The sequence below is a fragment of the Dipodomys ordii genome, unplaced genomic scaffold, assembly GCF_000151885.1.
Source record: "Dipodomys ordii isolate 6190 unplaced genomic scaffold, Dord_2.0 Scaffold25, whole genome shotgun sequence".
In the NCBI taxonomy this organism is placed as follows: domain Eukaryota; kingdom Metazoa; phylum Chordata; class Mammalia; order Rodentia; family Heteromyidae; genus Dipodomys; species Dipodomys ordii.
The window spans coordinates 10,390,400-10,412,974 of record NW_012267241.1 but is presented as its reverse complement, the minus strand read 5'-3'; the positions used below and the strand labels follow the sequence as shown (position 1 = coordinate 10,412,974).

Here is a 22,575-nt window from a genome sequence, read left to right as displayed (position 1 = left end):
TCTACTGAGGGTCATCTGGGTTGGTTCCATATCTTAGCTATGGTAAATAATGCTGCAATAAACATAGTTGTGCTGGTAGCTTTAGTATGGTCTTGTTTGTGGTCATTTGGGTAAATGCCCAAAAATGGGATTGCTGGGTGGGTTAATTAATTTTTTTAATTGTGTAAATACCATACAGAGGGGTTACAATTACATGGGCAAGGTAATGAGTGCATTTATCAAGCATTGTTGCCTCCTTCTTTGTTTCCCCTTACCATCACTTCCCATTCCGCCCCCCTTGCACCAAAGTTGTAATGTTCATTTTTCAACATAACATCTTGTACATCTCATTGTTGCAATGGGTCCACCTGTATCCCTGCTTAAACAACTTAAACTTAAACAAGCTCTAGAGCTTGAACATAAGGCCTCACGCTCTCACTTGGCTTTTTACTTGGAGTCTCACAGATATTCTGCTTGTGATAAAATGGAACCGTGATTCTCAGATCTCAGCCTCCTGAGTAGCTAGGATTACAGGCGTGAGCCATCAATGTCCAGCTCAGGAATTTGTTTAAAAAATTATATTGGCAATAATTTTTGTCACTTGTAGACATATCGATATATCATTCTGAGCTTCCAGACTAACTTACAAATTGCCTTGAGAATCTCAATATGAGCTTACCTTGCTTCCATTTTCTCTAGCCTCTCGTTCCATCTTGAGGTCAGAAATTAGAAGATTCTTGTATTTGTTTTTTCCATTACTGCTGTGATCATCTATTCTGTATTCCGAAGTCAGCTGCGCAGACAGGGGACTGTCACTCAAGTTCAGTGGCTGTTCATCCCGTTCCAGCACAGCCTTGCCATCGCTGTTGGAGTCTCCTGTCTCCCTGCCCTGCGTTCCCCCTGAAGCCACTGAACTGTGCCCCAGAGTCTCATTGCCATTAAAACTCTCTGCAGCAGAATCATCTGTTGGAAACAAAAAATTATGTCCATTTTATTAATATGTTGCTCAATTTCTACCTCAACTTACACTTACCAAGCTCTTAGTGTATGTATTGCATTTTGCCACAGATTTTAAACCATATAATATGCAATTGAGCCTACTCCATAGCCCTTGTGAAATAGGTACGATTTTTAAAAATATTTAGAAGGCACAATGAAGATCAAGAAATGAAATAAAGTTATATAAAGATAAAGCTATAAAAACAATGGTGCTACATCAAATGCAATCTCTAAGCAGAGAAAGTTTAATAGAGTAAAACTATTTATTGCTATTGTGAAGATGATGTATCGAGAGGTTACGGTTACCGTTATGTAATGAGTACATTTCTTTGTGAACATTGTCACTTCTTCCCTTGTTTTTTCCTTCTCAACATACCTCCCTTACACATTGTACAGTGAATTTTCAACAAAGTGTCTAGTAGCACTGCCATATTTATTCATTGTTGTATTTATGCATTTCTGTGCTCCCCTCATCCTCCCCAAAAGATGTAAACTTACATAAAGACAAAAAGTACAGAAAACAAAAACAATGACAAAGGAGATAAAAATTTATAACAATAAACAAAAATTATTGGTTCCACTTCTTGAAGATCATTTGGGTAAGTATCATTTTATATGATCTTATACACATGGCTATTGAGCCTTTGTGATCCTCTCCTGCAAATATCCTCCTTTGGCTTCCCTATGATAATTACTAGGCAAACAGATTTATTTTTCCCCAGTTAATGCTAATGGTAATTTCCCAATGGTGAAAACTGATTAGAAAGAAGTATCACCCATTATTGCACAAGTGTACAATAATTATGAGTAATGAATATGTGTCAAAATTATTAACTGCATTCCTAAAGTTTAATTCAGTTTATAACCTACTTGGACTTTTAAGCCTAAAAAGTTGTAATGGTGTGGCTCTTTGTGAAAATACAGATGCATTTAGATCAGTGCTAATTAGAATAGCAAAAACTTACAAAACAGAAATTAACAAAAATAGTATACCTGGTCAATCAATACTTTACTGGCTACAATATTAAGGTATTCTTCACATTGCATTGTAATATATAGGAAAATATGAGCCAATTTTTTCACAAGCTTGTAAAAAGAAAATAGACAAGTTTACCTAAAACAATACCATTCTATTTTTGTAATTGATTTCATATTTTATCTCTATGAGGTTAATTTATGAAAATAAAAAATACATTACTAATAAAGTATCATGACACAGCAAGATGGGAAAATTGTTTCCTTTAAGAAACCATGTGGCTATAAGTGGAGAAGGATAAAAGTTGTGATTTTTGTTCATTTCCTAATAGCATCCAGTAGGCAGTATTTTTTAGGGTATGAGGAAAGATTTCAGGCCCTCTAATTAATTACATTAATAAAAATAAATGTTTAAATTCTAAAAGAGTTACACCTTTCATTCATTTTTTTCTTTTTTTCTTTTGTCAGTTATGGAACTTGAATTCTGGGCCTGGGTGTTGTCTCTGAGCTCTTCAGCAAAAAGCGAACACTATACCACTTGAACTACAGTGCCACTTCTGGTTTACTGGTGGTTAATTGGAGATAAGAGTCTTAGAGACTTTCCTTCCCAGGCTGGCTCTGAACTGTGATCCTCAGATCTCAGCCTCCTGAGTAGCTAGGATTACAGGCATGAGCCACCAGCGCCCAGCTGTTCATTTTTTAGTACACTTTTATTAAGGGTAACCTGTGGCCAATATGGACTTAAATATCTGGACTTTAGAGATTCTGCATTGAATGAGCTCACAGATAGTTAAGAGGCAAAGAAAAATAAACATGCAGGTAATACCAGAATCAAAAGGTTGTGATCAAGTATGAGGAATAAAGGCATGAGAGAAGAACTCCAAAACACATGATAGCAATTCAACATCTATGATAATTGAGCCTCAGCCAGGTTTCAGGGGAGGGAGAATTTGGGGACCAGAGAAAAAGAGACCACAGAGAAACCCCTGTGAAGTCACAGATAAGCGAACATGAGGGCAAGTGAGAAGTGAAATTAGAGTACTGAGCACCTAGAAGAGAATGACAAAGATAAACTAGGAAGAGAGAGAATCACCACTGGCCCCCTCCGGAAGTAGAGAGTGGGAGGATGGCAGACAAAGGCCAGCAGGGCAATACAGTTATACCCCATCTCAGTCAAGAAGCAGGGTGGGGGGGGGGGGGGGGGGGGGGGGGGGGGGGGGGGAGGGTGGGGGGGGGGGGGAGGGGGGGGGGGGGGGGGGGGGTGAAAGCCTGTGACTTCAGCTAGGCTAGAGGCATAGTAATCGATAGTAACTGACTGTCAGCATCTGCAAAAAACATGGGAGTTGAAATACAAAAACCTTACCTGAAGAATAAGCATGTGCGCGTGCACACACACACACACACACATGCCTGAGGGTGTGGTTCAAGTTGTAGACTCTCTGTATGAGACAGTCTACAGTAGAACCAAGAAAAAAACAGGAGGAAAAAGACTACTTAAGAATTTTTTTTGCATTTCAGTGATCTTCGAATTTAAGCTGAGTAGACAAGAGCAAATATATCTAGTATATATTTGGTGTATGTGTATATATATATATATATATGGTATATAATAGTATGTATTACTATATATTATTCTTTATTAGTATATATTTTAATACATAATAATATATACTATATACTATACACTAAATAATATGTATTGTATATTATAGAATTATAATACTATATTACACATAATAAATATGCTACATATTACATGATATGATTATAATGATATATAAGAGCATGTATAATATATAATATATAAACATATAAGCATATATCATATATAATTACATGTTGAATATTATATATATTTTATTATATATAAAATATATAATATATGGAATATATAACATGTAATTATAAACATAATAAAGTATATTATATATAATAAAATACATATATATGTAAGTATATACATTTATGTACATATAGTATATATGTAGTATACAAACATTCCCCCAGACCAGTCTCACTGTGTAGACTAAGTAATTTCAAACTGGCACTCTTCCTTACTCACTCTCATGAGTGGTGGGCATCCACAAACCACATCTGGCAAAAAACTTTTCTGTTAAAACAATTACTCTGTCTCTGCTGAGGTAAATGGTTTGAAGGGAACACAAGATATTGGAGAGATGAACAGATTTCAAAGTAACCTAAGTGGGCATGTCTGAAAACTGAAACTGAAATAGCAGAGCCACACTGCAAAAGAAAGCAGGGAAGCTTTTGGTGTCGAGATTGGGAGAACCACCAACTGGGTTCCAGCTACTGTATTAGCAAGAAAGGAAGGTCTTAAGTTCGAAGCCAGCTCAGGCAATATTAGTAAAACCCTATATCCAATATATCTATATCTATATATGTCTGCACGTATATACATGCATGCACGCTTTCATGCATGCATACATACACACACACATACATGTGTGCATAGATATACGTAATGTATGCATATGCAAACAAAAAGCCTGGGGTGGTCTCAGGTAGTACAGTGCTTTCCTGCATGTGTACTACCATGGGTCCAATCGAGAGTACCTCAAATAAAATTAAGATAGATAAAATTGGTCATAGAAGAGGCAAGGGTGCAGAATGAATATCAAAGCCTTGATCAGAAACAAAATCAAATGGCATTTCATTTGTACTTAGGTTTGAACTTAGGGCTTCAAGCTTGCCAGGTAGGTACTATACCACCTGAGCCACACCACCAGCCTTTTTGTTTGGGTTATTTTTTTAGATTGGGTCTTGCCTTTTCCCAAGACTGGCCTAGATCAGTCATCTAGTTATATTTTTAACCATAGCTAGGATGACAGGAGTGCTCCACCATGCCCAGATTTTTCTATGGAAACAGATCTCAAAAACTTTTTTTGGCACAAGCTGTCTTGAAATCACTATCTTCCCGTACTCAGCCTCTTGAGTAGTTAGGTTGTTAGGGTACAGGTGTTAACTGGTATAAAGTTATTAGGCACTAGAGCCTAGCTTAAAAGTGATTTTCAAAACTATTTTGTGAAAAAATTAAAGCATGTTCCTATCATGAAACTATTGAATTATTCACGTTATATTTCCATTTAAGAATGGAGTTTATGTTACAGAGGAAATATACTCAGAAAATTTCAGAAACTGGCAAAAAAGTCTCCATAGCTATTGATGTAAAATATCAAAAACAATCCTTTAAATATGAACTGTCTAGTGTTGTTGAAAATAGAACTTATTTGTACATGTAACCTAGAAATGTGCATGCTTTTTCACACTGATTGAAGTTTTAATAATAAACTGTTTCTGATTGTTAGCTATTTCTTTCCAAGAAAATTGAAAGAAAAGTACAGTGGAAAAATTTTAAATCAATTATTTAATTTGTGAGGAAAATATGATTTACTAGTTTTTCATACTAGAATCCTTTTAGAAGTATACTGAAAGAAATCTTTATCAATAAAGAATAGTGGTAAAATGAAGTACATTTTAAATCAAATTCATGTTAGCATAATGCAAATCCAATTTCTATTATAATTAAAAATCATCCTATATGTATTTTTTCAGGCTGAAATTACCACCTATACCTACTGAACAGTGTATCATTTATTCATTTTCAGGTAAGATGAACATTATCACTTCCTAGAAAGACACATAAATGTTGGTTAATTACAATTTCCATATACAATATAAACAATGAAGGAGATGTATTTTTAGATGGAGTAGCTCACTCCAGATGTTACCAAGGTAACTAAATTCAACAGCCTTACATATTTCATTCTCGAGTAAATAAGTATGTTTTCTAAAGAACAATTTAGGGATTTATAGTTATGCATACAAAACACATGCTTATAGTTTTTTTTAATTTAGGTGGTAAAAATTGCATTTTATGCTGTTCGATAAATCAAAAAATATTTTTGATGTGATTATTATAAAAATCCATCCTATAGAGTAAGATGAATCCTATTGAGTAGATGCCAAACTGAGGATAAATTAACCATTTCCTATTGCCTCATTTCACATAACCACATTGGTGACTTTCATTCTTTCTCATCTTAAAGAGGCTCTTTACAAATTTAAAATCAGAGACCTCAGACTCTTCTTAATCATAACTGATTTACATCAGTTAACTGCTTTAAGGGGCCATTTCTTTTCTTACCCAACATAGTTTTCTCCATCCCGAGCGGCTGCTGGTGTGTGGGTAGCGGTCGACCACACAGGGCGCGGTGCGGATGACCCTTTGGGACAGGCCCTGAATGGTGGCTCTTCTCTAACGATTCAGCCTGAGTACCACAGCCTTTGAGCCAAAGACTGTGTATTTGAGTTCACGGAAAAACAGCCACTGGAGCTTCTGGAAAGTAAAAGTACCTAGGGTACCTAGCAACAGAGAATGTGGAAGCTGGTAACATCAGGAGGGCAGCTGGGTGGTTGGATTTAATTTATTCTGAGGTTAGTTTTGGTGAGGAAGATTCAGTGTTGGACACTTGGGTGAAATCTAGTCTAGCTCAGCGACAGCTTTTGTTTAGAAGATCGAGTAGCACTAACACAATGCCCACTTCCCAACTTTCCATCCTCAGCGAGGAAAGATCCTAGAGATACCAGCTTATTTTGAACACCCCCCCCCAACATTTCTTATGTAATTAACAGTACCAGATTCAATTGTTAGCGCTAAGCTCCATCTACGGGTGTGTGTGTGTGTGAGAGAGAGAGAGAGAGAGAGAGAGAGAGAGAGACCCCAAAGCATCTGACCCACTTCTCATTCAGAAGGGATTCATTATGGCCTTTGGGCCAATTGCCTGAGGCAAAGTGAATAAGAAAAAAATATATAGCATCCTCATTTTAAGATTGATATTTGGATCCTTAGCACTAAAAAAATCTAGGTCAGATTCTCCCAGAGTCCAAAATGCTTTATATTATTTCCCCTAAATTCAGAACAGTCCTTCATCACTCATCCTTTGAAACCACCTTAGAAAAGTTCCTCTTCCTAGCTTAAATAAAATATATAGCTGTGAATAATGTTGTTTCCAATGGTTAGTACCTTAATATCTAAATCAATAGCTAAACGGTAGACACATAGATGATTGATAGCTAAATCCTTAAATTGTCCCTCAAATATATTTGTGATATCGATTATATATATAAAATATACATATAATAAATATAATATATACAATATACTGTATAAATATTGAAAGTTTGAATGCAGTCCCTTTATGCCTCTTGATTTTTGCTAACTGTCTGCTCCCATCCTCAGTATCTGCTGTGAGATACAGGGACTTGGCCATGACCAGGTCACACCTCCTATCTTGTACCACACATCGCTCTCCTCTATAGAATGAAGACACAAGCAATCTGGTGTGAACAAATTCTCCGCATCACTTCCCAGCCCAGCTCCCATTCCCTGAGATCTTCTTGCGTTAAGGAAATTTCCTCTATGATTTGCCACCTGGAAGTTCCTTCCTCATTTTTCTCATTTTCTGTCTTTTAAAACCAGTCTTTGAATTGCTGTTTTCAGCTTATAATACAATTGGTTTTTTAGCTTTGCTCTCTGTGTTATCTCTTGTTGTCTGACATGCAAAAATCTCAGCTCCTACCTACAAAAGTACATGCTGACACGTGCTCAATAATACAAAAACCTTCCCAATGATTTACACTCACCATGCCCCCCAACACTTAGGAAGCTGAACCAGTGGAATCATGAGTTCAATGCTAGCCTAGGCTACAGAGCCAGATGCCATCTCAAGATAGAAACATAAAACAAAAAAGAAAACTAAATGTTTTGGTTTGAATTTGCAAAATATAATTTGACTTATTGCTATCAGTCTTAAATGTGTATAGAAGAAAGAGGTCACGTGTTGAAGTCAAAACTGTTCAGTGGTATAAATAAAATAGGGATCAAATAATTGATTTTTAACATGATGAAACTGATTGTATTGAAAACAGGGTTTTGAAGCTGTTGTTCTTATTTGGCTTCTTTTAAAACATGTTTAGAATGAAATCCAGTTTAAGGAGGTAACATAGAGAAGGTACAGAGATAAGTTAGAAAGGTAAAGAATTTAAATCTGAATGTCACAATTTCTCAAATCCCTAAGCTCAGTTCTTTTATGTGATAGATTTCAATGGGACTTTTCTTGGTCCCTTTGTCATCTATGGCTTTAAAATATGTTTGGATTGAATTTAGACTAACCTTCATTACAGCAAGTATTGCTACACTATACACTTCTTGGCGCTTCTCGGTAAAATTCAGCCTAGTGTTTCATAAAATGCTAACATATTGATAGAAAGACACAGGGAGAAAAGAGATGGGTCAATGTTTTACACAATGCTAAACTTGATATAGATATAGATGTTAAACATGGATCAGTAGGTCAAACAATACCATAAATAATATAGTAAGTGTATTTACACACTGTGTATATACCAATATTTTGGGAACTCACTTATCTTGCCATTTACTGCACAAATTCAAACCAAAACAATAATCAGGACCTTTGATGTTCTGTTTCACTCAGTGAACTATGTATATCATGATAAGATCTCAAGCTGTATAAATATATCTAGCACAATAATTGTTTCAATAGAACACACACCAGAGAACATATTGATGTATAAGAGAAACAATAAATTGTCATAGAACATTATTAATAAAAGCTGATCTCTTAGAAAATTATTTGACAATTAGTAGTAGAAATAGTTCAGGGATTTATCAGTAATTATTACAAACTGGTAAGTAAATTAAAAGAACAACTGTCACTGATTTGGTGGAAGGCAATCTGAAAAGAAATGTTCTAATAGAAGCTAAAATGAATAGAATTCAAAAGGAGGTCAGTCTCAATTGGCATTTAGCCCAACAACAATCCGGGAGGGATTTTTTTTTATTGTGCCAATAATAAATCAGAAAGCATCTTATTTTGAAAAGCCAAAAAGCCATGAATTAAAGAAGACACAATTATGATAAGCTTATATTTGAAACCAGTGCCTTAGAGTTGAATGGAATCTTGGCAAGCTCTAACTTTATCCTTGTAATAGGCATTGCTGGGGCAGCTACTCATCTCACAGACACCCTTTTCCCCTGTAAGGGTGAAAACAAGACAGAAGAACCCACATGGAACCCTAGGCATCTGAGACAGACCTGTGTTGTGTGTGGAGCCTGGATAAGTGCAAATGACTGTTTTCTAATACAGTTAAAAGTTTTAATGTAAGGCCCAGTGTTTAAACAGGTTATTTTCTTTCTTTCTCTTTCTTTCCTTCTTTTTTCTTCCATCCTTTATTCCTGTTTCCCCCTTCCTTCCTTCCTTCCTTCCTTCCTTCCTTCCTTCCTTCCTTCCTTCCTTCCTTCCTTTTCCTTTCTTTCTCCATTTCTTTTGCCATACTGGGGACAAAATTCAAGGCCTCATGTATTTACACAAGTGCATTGGGCATTTGTATTTGTGTGTATGTCTAAGATCATTGTACTGCGACTGGCCTTGAACCCACAATCCTCATGCTTCTACCTCAGAGTAACTGAGAACACATGGGCAGATCAACATGTGCCTGAGTGTTCCTGACTCTTTATATAGCTGCCCATCATGAACTGAGAACCACCTGATCCATTAAATGTGTCACACATGCTGAAGGCACTGCAGATTTTGCTTGCATACTAGGTAGAAAATTACCATAGAAAAAATTGGCTAACTCTTCAAAGTTTGTCCTCTGCCTCTTTCCTGTTCTCTTCCTCCTCTTGACAGCTAATCCTTTAGCTACTTGTGTGCAGACTGACTCTCTGGAAGTCATGTTACAGAGGAAGAGCTTGACAGATTGATTGACTATTCTTCGACTGAAATTCTTTTGTAGAAAAGAATTACAGGTACCCAAACCTTTTATCTCTAATTGTGGAAAGAAAGGTTTGTTCTCTGAATATTTTCTACTGTAAGCAAGCAGGCAAAGAAGCATATTGAGTTTGGGGAGTATGCATGAAGGGAGACGGCCAGCGATCACAGTAGACATATTAAAATCCCACTCAAGGTAAGTGATTAGAATCCATAGCTATGTATGAGTGCGCTAAGTGCTTCCTGTACTCACCTCTTCAATGTTCTTCTCCCTACTGCAATGAGTAAGCCAGGAGTGCTCAATGAGGACACTAACGTTGTGAGAAGCTAAGCCGTTAAGATATCCTGTAAAATGGATTTATACAACAAAAACAAATACTCTAAAAGGCTGTGCAAATTGATCCCATGTGCTGATCATTGGTTGCTTTGTACTCTGATCCATTTCTCTCTCTCTCCTTTTTAACTTTGTAAACTTCATTTTCGAGGTTCCTTTGTCTGTTGCCTTATGACTTAGTTCAGACAAGGAGAAACACTGGCAGAGGCAGATAACAGAACAAAAAGAAAGTGCCCACCCTATGATCCAACCTCTTGCTCTCCTCTCTGAGCCAGGTGATCTTTCTTGCCAGTAAACATCACCTGTGGATTTATCTTGCATGGAATAGGTCTGGTCTTGGGCTCTATAATACCAGGATCTCCTCAGTCTTTCCACGTCTGGCTTGGAGGCATGACTTTCTGTTATTTACACAAGTTTGCTTCACTTTCTCCTGTCCGGATTTCAGCTCCTCTAATACTGCTCCTCTAAGACTTCTTTGTATTAAGGGTTCCCCCCTTTTTTCTTTATTCTTTTCTAATAGATACTATGATAAAAGCACTGTTTTCAGGCTGAATCCAAATTGATATAATTGATATAATTTGACTGAGTACGTCTTCAAAACTCTGTTATCTATCAACTTTGAAGCGACTTTATTCAGCATTTTGCAACTGTTTGTAATATTTTGCAACCTTTTCTTTTATAATCATATCCATGACATTTTTATAATCCTCCCCTTAATTTCTAAGAAGTTCAAATCCAACACACTTTATATTTTAATGCTCTTATTTATCCAAAGGGCATCTTAAAAGACAAAATGTCAATAAGAATTTTGGTGACATATTGTAAAGCATTAAATTTTTACATATTTTTGAATATGTTTATTATCTCTAAATAGTTGTACAAAAGTGTTTCCATTCCCACAATAAAAATAAATAAATAAATAATATATTGTTAAAAAAGTGTTTCCATTCAATAATGTAGTTTATCAATACAGTGTCTACTGATCAATGTCACCCCTTTCAATATTTCCACTTATGCCTTCCAAAACACCCCTTGAGATATTGAAAAGATGACATAGGTCAAACTATATAGTCTATATAGACTGCTTTATTAAATGGCAAAAGTTAATATATAGCTCAGAAATCATTTTTACATATATTATGAAGGATTAGTATCTTTCTACAAAGACTAAATTATTCTGACTTAAACAAAAGGAACTGTGCATACATTTATCTTAGTGTTATCAAATAATCTTAATCTTTTAATGTTTTAAACATACAAATCACTTTGGTAGTTGTTACATTTATTGGATTCAAAACTGTCAGGGGAATGAGATAGCACTGTCAGCTTTTCCACTTTAAAGAGTTTGATAAAGATAAAATGAACAAATTGCTCAAGACACAAGCGAATGACAGTGGTAAGATCTGAAGCTGCCTGCCTAAATCCTATTGCTATACCTCAGGCAAGAAGAAAGCATTTTCATATTGTGAGAGACACTTGAAAGACAGGTGGTTTTTTCTGGAATAGAAGAAATTAGTTAACTCTAACTCTAGTAATTTCCCTGAAAGCTGTATAGCTCTAAAGTAAAAGATCTGATCTTAGGTTACCCATTTTGTACAACTTCATAAAATCAAGAATGCACTCCATTCTCTGTAACAGAGATGTTTTGCCTATATTTTTCTATTTGCATAAACTAAACAGCCATATGTTTTATCAATGCAGAAGAACATTCCACATATTAACAATTATGAGTGTAGGGGGATGTGTGGTATAATGCTTATAACCAAAGAAAATTGTATTTAAAATTTAATGCTAATTGATCCCATTCTGAAAATTTAACTCAAGTTTGAATCAATAGTGGGTAAGTTACAACAAACTATTCTACAATTATATACATGAATGAAAAACACCAACTTTATCATTAATATGATGTTAATAATGTATGGAGAATACAGAAATTTAGTATAGAAATTTATGTTTTGTTGTCAAAGAATAAGAACATGCCTGACATTCCTCCATTTAAAAAATAACTTCTCAAAACTCATCTAAATTACACTTTCTGAAAAACCTAAGGAAAAAATAGAGAAGTCTCATTTGCTTCACTTTACTAATAACAAATTTTTTTCTCTCTAAAGTATCTTCTTTTTAGAGACAGCACAGTCATGGTACAGCAGAATTGTCACATGTCACATTCTACTATAGGCTCTTACTTGTGTCCCAAGTAAGAGTCTGTAATGAACGGACTGTGGAAATAATAAAATTTAAATAAAGTTAACACCAAAAGAGAGAAGAGAAGTAGAGAGGGAAAAGAGGAAGATTATGATGGAGGTATCTTGGAACAAGCTGTAACATAAAATAACTCTCTAATGAGTAGAAGAGACTTTGGTGAAGGAAAGCCAGACCAAAAATGATGGGATAAAAAGAATTACTCTGGAAGCTGTCAGATACATAATGGTAATTATTGTGTGTTACTGTAGTATGTCTGGGGACAGAATCTACTCAATCATAAAAATCAAAGGACAAGGGTGAGAGAGGGCTTCTCCCATTACGGTGTGTTTGGAAGTTATCATTCTGTTTTATGTAGAGTGACTATCTGGGAACTTTAAACTGACTATTCCAAACTATCTTGACTTAATATTTTAAATTTGTGATTTTCATTGTTCAAAGGCTTTTTAGATTACATACGTTTTGTCACATATTTTCTTAAGTGCTTATGGAGAGTATAAATCATGCTTTAATACTACTCTGCATAAATCAGTATATATTAACAAGTCACCAAGTGGATCTATATAATTACATGACATATAATTATAAAATATTCAGTGGAAGATAACATTTTCTATTTTCTGATGTTTTATTTGTCATAGTAAGAAGATAGCAAAGAATTAATGTCAGACTGAGTTTGGAGGAAAATAGAAACACAAGGAAGAATTGAAAGGATTCACAGATAATCAAGTATCTCTTTTTATAGTAGTAGTATAAATGCTTGTTTTCATTTATATATACTGTTTCTATCATAAGAAAACACTGATTTCCAAGTGTACAAATCTCTTAGTAGGCTATTAAAAACTATTTTAATTTGCTATTAGATTGCATTAATATAAAGTTTGGAAAATATTAAATTAAGAGCAATTACAATGTGATTGTTTCTAATTAGTAAGAACTGTTGAACCCTTCCAACCGATGCTTCATATAAACAAACCAATATACTATGCACATGGTCATCTATAAAATACTTCTTTGAATGAAGTGTGGTGGATGCTATTTTGAAAACTTTCTTATTGGTGTTACTAGAATTTGAACTCAGGGACTCAAGAATACTAGATAGGCATTTCCCCACTTGAGCCAAGAGTCTGGTTCTTTTATGCAATAGCTGGTATTGCAACAGTCTTACATTGTGCCTTAGCCAACCTGAACCATGATCATCCTACTTAAAATTCTTGTCATGGTTGATATGGCAAGTGCATGCTGTGATGCCCATCTTGTTTCTTTGGAAATGGGGGTCTCATGAACTTTGCCTGGGCTAACTTCAAACTGTGATACTCCTGATTTCCATCTTCCAAGCAGTTAGGATTACAAGTTAGGATTATTATGCCGGATAACTTATATTTTCTTTTTTTTATTTTGTACATTATTTATTGTAAAAATACTGTACAGAGGGGTTACATTTACATGAGCAAGGTAATGAGTCCATGTCCTATCGAACATTGTTACCTCCTCCTTTGTTTTTCCCCTACTATCTCTTCCCTCACACCTCCACAACTATCCCCGCCCCTCCCCACCGAAGTTGTAGTTTGTTTTCAACATAGTGTCTTGTACATCTCATTGTTACAATGGGTTAGCCTCTATCCCTATTTAAGCATTTTGTTCTTTCCCTTCCCCTTCCCGAATTAGAGAAGTGTATATACAACATGCATGGCCCCCGACATCAAATACAGTGAGAACAGGGGTAGTACCATGGGGAAGGACATACAAAGCAACAAAAAAAAATCACATAGTACGTTCTAAATACTTTAGGAACAATAGCAAGAAAGAAAAAAAATATTTGTGTCCCTATCTTGGGGTTCATTTCACTTAATATCAACTTACATGGTCATATGGACATAGCTATTGGACCTTTTTTACTAGTTATTGCAAATAAGGAAACCATGAGATCTATGTTTCTTTAGGCCTGGCTTATTTCCCTTAATATACTTTTTCCAAGTCTTTCCATTTCCTAAAAATGGGGCAATGTCATTCTTTCTGAAGGAGGCATAGAACTCCATTATGTGTGTGTGTGTGTGTGTGTGTGTGTGTATCACATTTTCATGATCCATTCATCTACTGAGGGGCATCTGGGTCAAGCTCCCCTATGACCCAGCAATTCCACTTTTGGACATTTAACCAAATGATCACAAACAAGGCCATACTAAGGCTACCAGCACAACTATGTTTATCACAGCATTATTTACCCAAAGTAGGATATGGAACTAACCTATATTTTCTGATGTAAGCTAATGAGGATTTTCAGAACACTGATCACTTGAAAATCACCTATGAATATGTTATACATACAGAGTCACTAGCCTTATTCTTGGCCTATCAAATCAGAATCTGCATATAACCAGACTCCTAGAAGATATATGTGCCTGATAAATGCTGATAAACCCAAACTAATAGGCATAACTTGCTTAGAGAGTTTACTATGGTTTTCATGCAAGTAAAAGTTAGCAGAGAAAGTGAAGGGAAAGACACAATAAAGGGCTGCCCCCTCCCCCAGTCCAGAGTACAATTATTTTAACAGAATAATAATAGTGTTCCTTGAGTTTCAAACATCCATTCATTTTGGGCAATAATATATATATACCTGAATAAAACTCCAGGAGGTTAAGGTTAGTTCAAGGTTAGCTCCTGGTCTCCCTTTCTTGCATATACTTGGATCCCTGGGCGTGGTGGCATGCGCATGTCATCTCTGCTATCTGGGAAGTACAGATAGGAAGATCATGACCTAAGCTATCTAGATAAGCATGAAACCCTGTCTGAAATGTAAGTCAAAGCTAAAATGGATGAGTATATGGCTCAAGTGGTAGAACAACCGCCTAGCAAGATCAAGGCTCTGTGTTCAAATTCGAGTTCAAAAGAAAAAAAAAAGAAATTTTAAGGATTTATACAAGGCACTAATTTCTTCTGCAAATCCTCAAGAGAGATCTAGTGTCTATGTCTATAGACCGATATCACATGCCTAGTGCCAGATGCACACATCTTGAATGCATGAATTCTTCACAATCTAGTTTGTTCCAGGTCCCTATTAACATTATGGAACAACTTACTCCATACACAGTTCCTTTTCTCCTCATTATATACCTTTTTCTAGGCTACAAGGTTATATTCTCTAAATCTTTTAGTGCCACTTTAACAGGAGACATAGAAAAAATAAGTACTATATACTATCTCAATTATTTTCTGCTTTGTAAATATCAGCTGAGTATAATTTTCTGGACTATAAAAAGTTAAAACTTTGGGATTTGAAACTTTCCTTCTATTTCAAACTTTTGCACAACATGCATTCTTTGCTTTTCTAAATTATATTTTTATTATCTTTAAGTGGTTATACAGAAGGGTTACCATTCAGCAAATCATTTTACAAGTGCAATGCATGTACAATACATATGCGATACATATCCTGCTATACTAGGATATGAATTGAATTTTATAACTGCATTTGCTCTCCCAAAAGAATATACTAATTAATTTGCAATGGTAAATAGAGAAAAAGGACAGTATAAAATATTAAAACTAAAAGAAAATCATTTTTACATACAAACTACTTGTGCTGTTACTTAGAAGTATTGTTAAGGTGTGATGTAAAATGTACTATGATTTGGCAGGTTCAGGCTTCAAAAAATAAACTGTATAATTTTTATAATATGGTAAGGATAAACAGTGATGTATATAAAATTCTACCATTCCAACATTTTTGCTTTTAAGAGAAGCCATAATAATAGTTTGTATAATATTTTAATAATTTTCAAAAATGACTAAAGTTTAAGCTTTAAGCTCTATTGATATTATTTTTCCTCTAAAATATGAATACAAAAATACTGTACATGCAGATTAAATATTCATAGATCTTGAATTCTAGTTCTCTAATAACTTTTCCATCATATTGACTTTTTAGGAGAGTGAGAGGAAAGGGAGAACATTGCTATTTTAGAGATTAAGAAAAGAAAGAAAAATAGGAACCAAGTCATAAGGAGGTAGGCACACACTTAGACGATTGGAAAGAGAATATGACATTGCACTGGACAGTTTGTATTTGTATTTTCAATCTTTCATGCATCAATAGTTTCATAAAAAATCACAACATAAAATGTAAATAAAAGACAAAATCAAAATTCTATAGATCTTTCATTGTTTAATTTCAAGTCCAGTTACAGCCAATGGCCAGGAACACAGCTTGTAAAACCAATACTATCACTTAACATCTCGAGTGGCTTGAACTCCTAGGAATTCACTAAAAATTTATATAATTTTTATAATTTTTATTATATAAACAACATCATAACAATAAGAGACCAATATTATATTACAGTTATGTCAGGGTCTTCCTAACATTCAATTTAGTTTAGATAATTTTCCTCCATTGTATTGCAATGTAATTTCAGGACGATAGTGCCCCTAATTTTAAACATCTTCATTGAGAATAAAGGATAGAGTTTTACTGATGCATGTATTAGAATAGTGTGTGATCCAAATCTCTTGACACCTAGATCACCAGTTTTCCCATAGGGATGGGTGGCTAATTTTCTTTGCAATCAAATTGGACATGGAGCGTTAATTAGTGAGCTGAATGTACTTTTCTTTTCATTTTTGGCTAGCAGACTCCATTGACTCTCTAATTTACACATTTCAGCCCTGCAGAAACTGGCAAACCAGTTTTAACAGCTTGTCTTTTATTTGGCCTGGTCTCATTTTTGTATGTATGACATTAAGGTGTGTATTTTCCATTTGTCCATTTCAAAACAGTGTCCTGGCTATGCTATTCTGTTTTTGTTATCTAAAAGTTGTTAGGATTTTTATAGTGGCTAGTCACATTAAAACCAGAAACAATTTCAGTAAATCATTGGGAAAATATCTTTCTATCAAAATATCTTTCTACTCAAAATTATGATAAAAATGTAGAAGAGTTATCTTCTATTTCATGAGGACCATCGTTCTTAGAAAAAGGTATCTATTGATATATGAGTCAATCAAATATCTTCTTGTATAGAAATACACAAGCCCAACTGTTAGCCAAGGTTTTCCACTGAGAGTACAGTGGTTGAAGGTAGTCAGCCAGTCTTTCCTTCCTTCATCCTTCTTTCTTTACTCCTCTTTTTTTTCTTTTATTGTTGTGGTATGAACTCAGAGCCTTACACTTGGTTGGCTTTGCTTGCTTCTCTGGTGCTCTATCACTTTACCCATGAATCCATGTCTGCTTCTCTCTGGTTTAGTATGTATGTATGTGTGTATGTATGTATGTGTGTATGTATGTATGTGTGTGTATGTATGTATGTATGTATGTAGACCAGTACTAGGGCTTGAACTTAGGACCTTGCATTGTCCCTTGGCTTTTCAATTCAAAGACTGGCACTCTACCATCTGAGACACATCTCCACTTCTGACTTTTTGCTGGTTAACTGGAGATAAGATTCTTAGATTTGTTTTCTTTTGGGTGTCTTTGAACCACAATCTTCAGATGTTAGGCTGAGAAGTTTAGGATGACAAGCATGCATCCTTAACCCCCAGCATGAAAGTCTTTTACTTTAGATATTTCTGTATTTGGGATTTTTTATGACTCAATGTTTAAATCAATATTTCATTAACATATTTTATGATACTGTCAATTAAGCTTTGATGTGAAACCACATTTGAGATAGAGTCTTCATCCTTCAGTAAACAAAGAAAACACATGTAGGTGTGGGGCTGACGGCACCATGGAAATGTGTCGACTTTCAACATGTATTTCCCCCTGCTTCCCTATGCTTTAAGGCAAAAATGGATTTATGGTATAATTTGCTATTGTGTTTATGTCTTAGATATCAATAACAGACTTATGTAAGCTATTATTTGGAAAAGTGATAGCTCCCAGCATGCATGCCCATGCCAAACCTGTATTAAAATTTTGTCAAGTGTGTACATTTATATCTTAGCTAATTATTGAATTTTGTTTTTGTCCTTTGAATGTAATTAAGAGACTTAAGTCTCTACAAAATTAGAGGTGTTATCAAGAACTGGAATGTGCAAAGATCACTCCAGAATAATCTAATTACTCAAAATGTTCTCTAGAAAGCAAAACAATAATAATACTTTTCTGATTATAAATTTAGTTTTCTATCACAGGTCCAATAACAAATATATTGCTTATAACTACTAATTCCTCCAAATCCAAAAATCTGAAACAAGAACAATAACAGTATCTTATCAGCTCCAGTACTGTTATTTCTCTTTGTAAGTTAAAAACAAGGTTATAAAATTGAAGAGCCTATGGAACAATGGAAACAGCAAACCTTAATACAAAAAAAACTCCACCAAAACCAAAACCAGAAACAAAAAAAAAAAAAAAAACCAAAGCAAAAGGAATAGTTCAAATTCAAAGGGCACTTGAAGAACTATGAGGATTTGTAACAACAATGAAAAATGAACAGGAAAAAAAATACCCACATTTTTGGGCCTTCTTCCCCCCACCCCCATCCTTACTTGGAAGAACAGAAACCAGAGAAAAGCACTAAGGGCAAAGCAAAGACGGAGCTGCCTTCATGCGACAAGGGTTCAGGGAAGCATGCATCTCCTTCTTATGGGACTAGCCATCCCTAGGGACCTTATTAGCTAGAGTGAGAATAAAAATAAAGACATGGTTCTCACTCTTAAATTTCCTCCATGCCTTAAGCAATTTCTAGAGAAAGGATCTCCATGTGCTTCCTCCTTTCAGCAGCCACAGTTCCTGGGATTTTTCTAAAAAAAAATTAAGCTTCTTTCAAAGCATTAGGAAACCATCATAAAGTAGGGGTTTTTTTTCCTTCCTGTTAAAATGTTCTTATTAATTGGAGTAATATTTACTATACATGACTCAGATTTACAGGTTTTGTCAATCAAATTTAATTTCCTTTTTCTTCTTTCAAAAATCGACCTCAGGTGAGTTACACAAATCATTACATTAGTCATATTTTAACGTAGATAATCATTCTTAATATTTATTATCCAGTGAACTTTCTATAGTATTTTTTACCAAAAGGTGCGATAAAGAATCATAGATGAAGTAAGTGTCTTGAATGAGATTTCTGTTGTATGAAGTTACTGATCTAATTACAAAGATTGTATCAGTGAGTAATATAAAATTATGTATAGGAATGTATTTAGGAGCTACAATTGAAAGCTCTTTCTAGATTTCATAATGCTTTGAATATCTATCAGTGTATTTTAATGTTTGGTTCACATTTTCATCCTATAGACACCTCTTTTTTTGGCTCTAATTTTCCTACCCTCGCCAAGTCATTTAACCAGTCTACGAATGATAGTTATTGAAAAATGCTGAACACATTTCCATCACCAGCCATCTTTATTTTAGTACATTAAAGGAAAAGATCTTGGGCCAGAAAAACATGGAGATATTCTCTGAAGTCTAGAGGAATATGTTTACTGTATCTCATCCCAATTGTTATAGATCTCTGTGAATTCATATGGAAGATCAAATGCTGGACAAACTGTTCATCTTAAACCATCCTCTACATTTTTTAGAAGATGGAAAGATAGCATGTGTGTTTATATGCTAATGAATGTATTAATCATTACCAATCAGGAAAAGAAAAGAAGGAAACCATCACCCATAAGTGAGATTAAACTGGTAGACAAATGTGAGATTAGACTGGCAGACAAATGATGATAAATGACTGCTATCATGCATTAAGTATTGTAGTGTACTTTTATTTTAGTTATCTCTTTTACTGCCTCTAAAAATTTGATAAAAATAGTTGTCCCCACCTCTCCCTACTCTCCTTTCTCCGTGTGCTCTCACCTCCAATCAGAGCTCTTTGCACACTTGTGAAACGAGAGGACTGACATTGTAGAGAGCCTGGGTAAAGCAGCCAGAAAAACACAGATTTTGATCTTAGCCGTGTCACTTACAAGCTCTGTGATTTGATCACATCTCTCAGAGCCTTACTTTTCCTCATAGACAGAAGGACAGCTGAAGTTCTTACCTTGCAGGACACTTGTTAAAATATAATGAGCTCATGTTTGAAAATATTTATTATCCATGTCAAGGAAAATAACATTTTCTTTGACTGGTTTGACAGCTTCTGATTTTGTTCATAATGATGGAGCGTACCTAGGCCCAAGGGAAGGATCTACTAATTGTCACTGAATGAATAGTAAATGAGTAAATCAAGAGGTGGATGGAAGGAAGAGTGGATAGACGGGTGAAGGGAATACTTTTCTGAACTATTAAGACAACATTTCACCTATTAAAGGCAAATGTCTTTAAACTTTTTTTTCTTTCTGTAGTAGGACACATTTCTGTACGACACTAGACTTGTGATAAACAGCATGCCTATTTATAGCATAGGACACATAGGGACATAGGTCTAAGTCAAGACAAAGTAGAAATGTTTCTTCATGATCATCTCTCTATGTGGCGTTCTTAACTGATTATTACCCTTTAGCTAACAAATAAGAATATGAGACAGAGTGAGCTGTAACAGTCCTCTGTATATTATTTATATGACTAAATATATGACTATAAATTTATATTTATATGACTGAGAATATTCCTTAACCTTTCTAATGATCAGCTTTGTCAATCATAAAGCTGAGACAAAGTGTAGTCATGGGGGTTTTGCCAATGTTATTTTGAGTATTGGATAAGATAATGTATGTTGAAAGGTATATCATGTAAGGGTAGCATACATTTTTTTAAAAGATGATGTCTTGAAAACAAATATGCCTGATTAAATGTCTCCAAAGTACCAACATTAAATACTTTTTGTTTGTTTGTTTGTTTTTGTAGGTCATGGGGCTTGAACTCTGGGATTGGGCACTATCCCTAAGCTTTTCAGCTCAAGGCGAGCACTCTGCCACTTGAGCTACAGCACCACTTCCAGTTTTCTAGTGGTTTATTGGAGAAAGGAGTCTCAAGGTCTTTCCTGCTTGGGCTGGCTTTGAACCGCGATCCTCAGATCTCAGCCTCTTGAGTAGCTAGGATTACAGGCGTGAGCCACCGGCACCCAGCTCCAACATTAAATACTTTTGAGAGTTTGGCCTATAAATATAAATATGCAAGTCCAAAATTAGCTCAGGGCTTTATCACATGATAGCAACAGAAGACAATCACAGCACATCAAATTAACTTGCCAGGAAACAGAAAAGTTGTGATTGCTCTTCTCTCTGTTTTACTCTGTATTTATAATGATTTTTGCATTTCCTGTTCATGTACACTATAATAACTGAATCCTTTTTTTCTTCTGTATAGATAGAGAGATTTGGGGTGTAGCAGGCTTTAATCAAATTCTCCAATAGTTAAAACAGGTAATTATTAAGGTCATTTTGTAACTAATGTAATTATTAGTATTATTATCATTTCAAAATTATAGTGGGAGAAAATTATGCCAATTTTCCAGATTAAAAAAGATTTAAGTGACCCTGTCCCTAAATAACTAGGTGATTCCTAAAAGAAAATGTTCTCCCCTAAATTTAATTGAGTATATACCTTTTCCCCTTTATATTTAATTTACTTTATATCACATATTAACACCAATAGAAAGCTGTAAAATTTCATTAGTATAACATTTTAAAATTTTAGAATTAGTACAGTCCAAAGTAAAGACAAATAAGGTTTGGTTCTACAGAGAAGTTTTACAGTTCAAAGGCAAAATATATGTCGAATTTTCACATAGTCTAATTATTAAACAGAATAACAAATTTTAAAAATGTCTTCAGAGTCTCAGGGAGTCTATGCTAGTTTAGGCTTTCAGTCTTTTTACCTCCACCAATTATTATCTCTATCCAGTAGTCATCCATCCTACCCACATTTACAAAATACATCTTTACCAAACATGCTTCTTTGTTTCACTGCTGTTTCACAGATACCATGGGCCACCATCTGCATTTAAAAATATATTATTCAAATACATACCCTAAGCTGATGTTTTGGACATTGCACAATATGATTTCAATACTCCTTACAGCCACCTTGCCCACACTATTCTACAGATTTTCTCCCATACAACTCTGAGTAAACAAATACATGCACTTCAAAGGTAATTTTCAATGAAACAACAAATGAGAGAATAATTATGTCAATATAAATCTTAAAATTTAAGAAGGAGAAGTTGTTACTATTTAGTAGTTCTCTCGGGTGTCTTTTGCCATCTAACAGTCAACAAAGTGAATCAAATAGTTTCAGACTGAACCTTACGTAGACATTTAAAAACATGTTCGGAATTTCACCTCAACTTTTATTTCCCACACCTTTGAAAACAC

General features: G+C 34.8%; 1 protein-coding gene across 6 annotated transcripts in view; it reads right to left on the bottom strand.

Annotated features, from left to right (window-relative positions):
• The window catches only part of Nol4 (nucleolar protein 4), a 275,830-nt gene that overhangs the window by 113,977 nt on the left and 139,278 nt on the right, over window positions 1-22,575 (bottom strand). For all 6 annotated transcript variants that reach the window (XM_013014852.1, XM_013014853.1, XM_013014854.1 and 3 more), the window contains one exon: window positions 659-942. In XM_013014852.1, coding sequence (XP_012870306.1) covers window positions 659-942 — 284 coding nt within the window. The remainder of the gene's footprint in view (window positions 1-658; window positions 943-22,575) is intronic.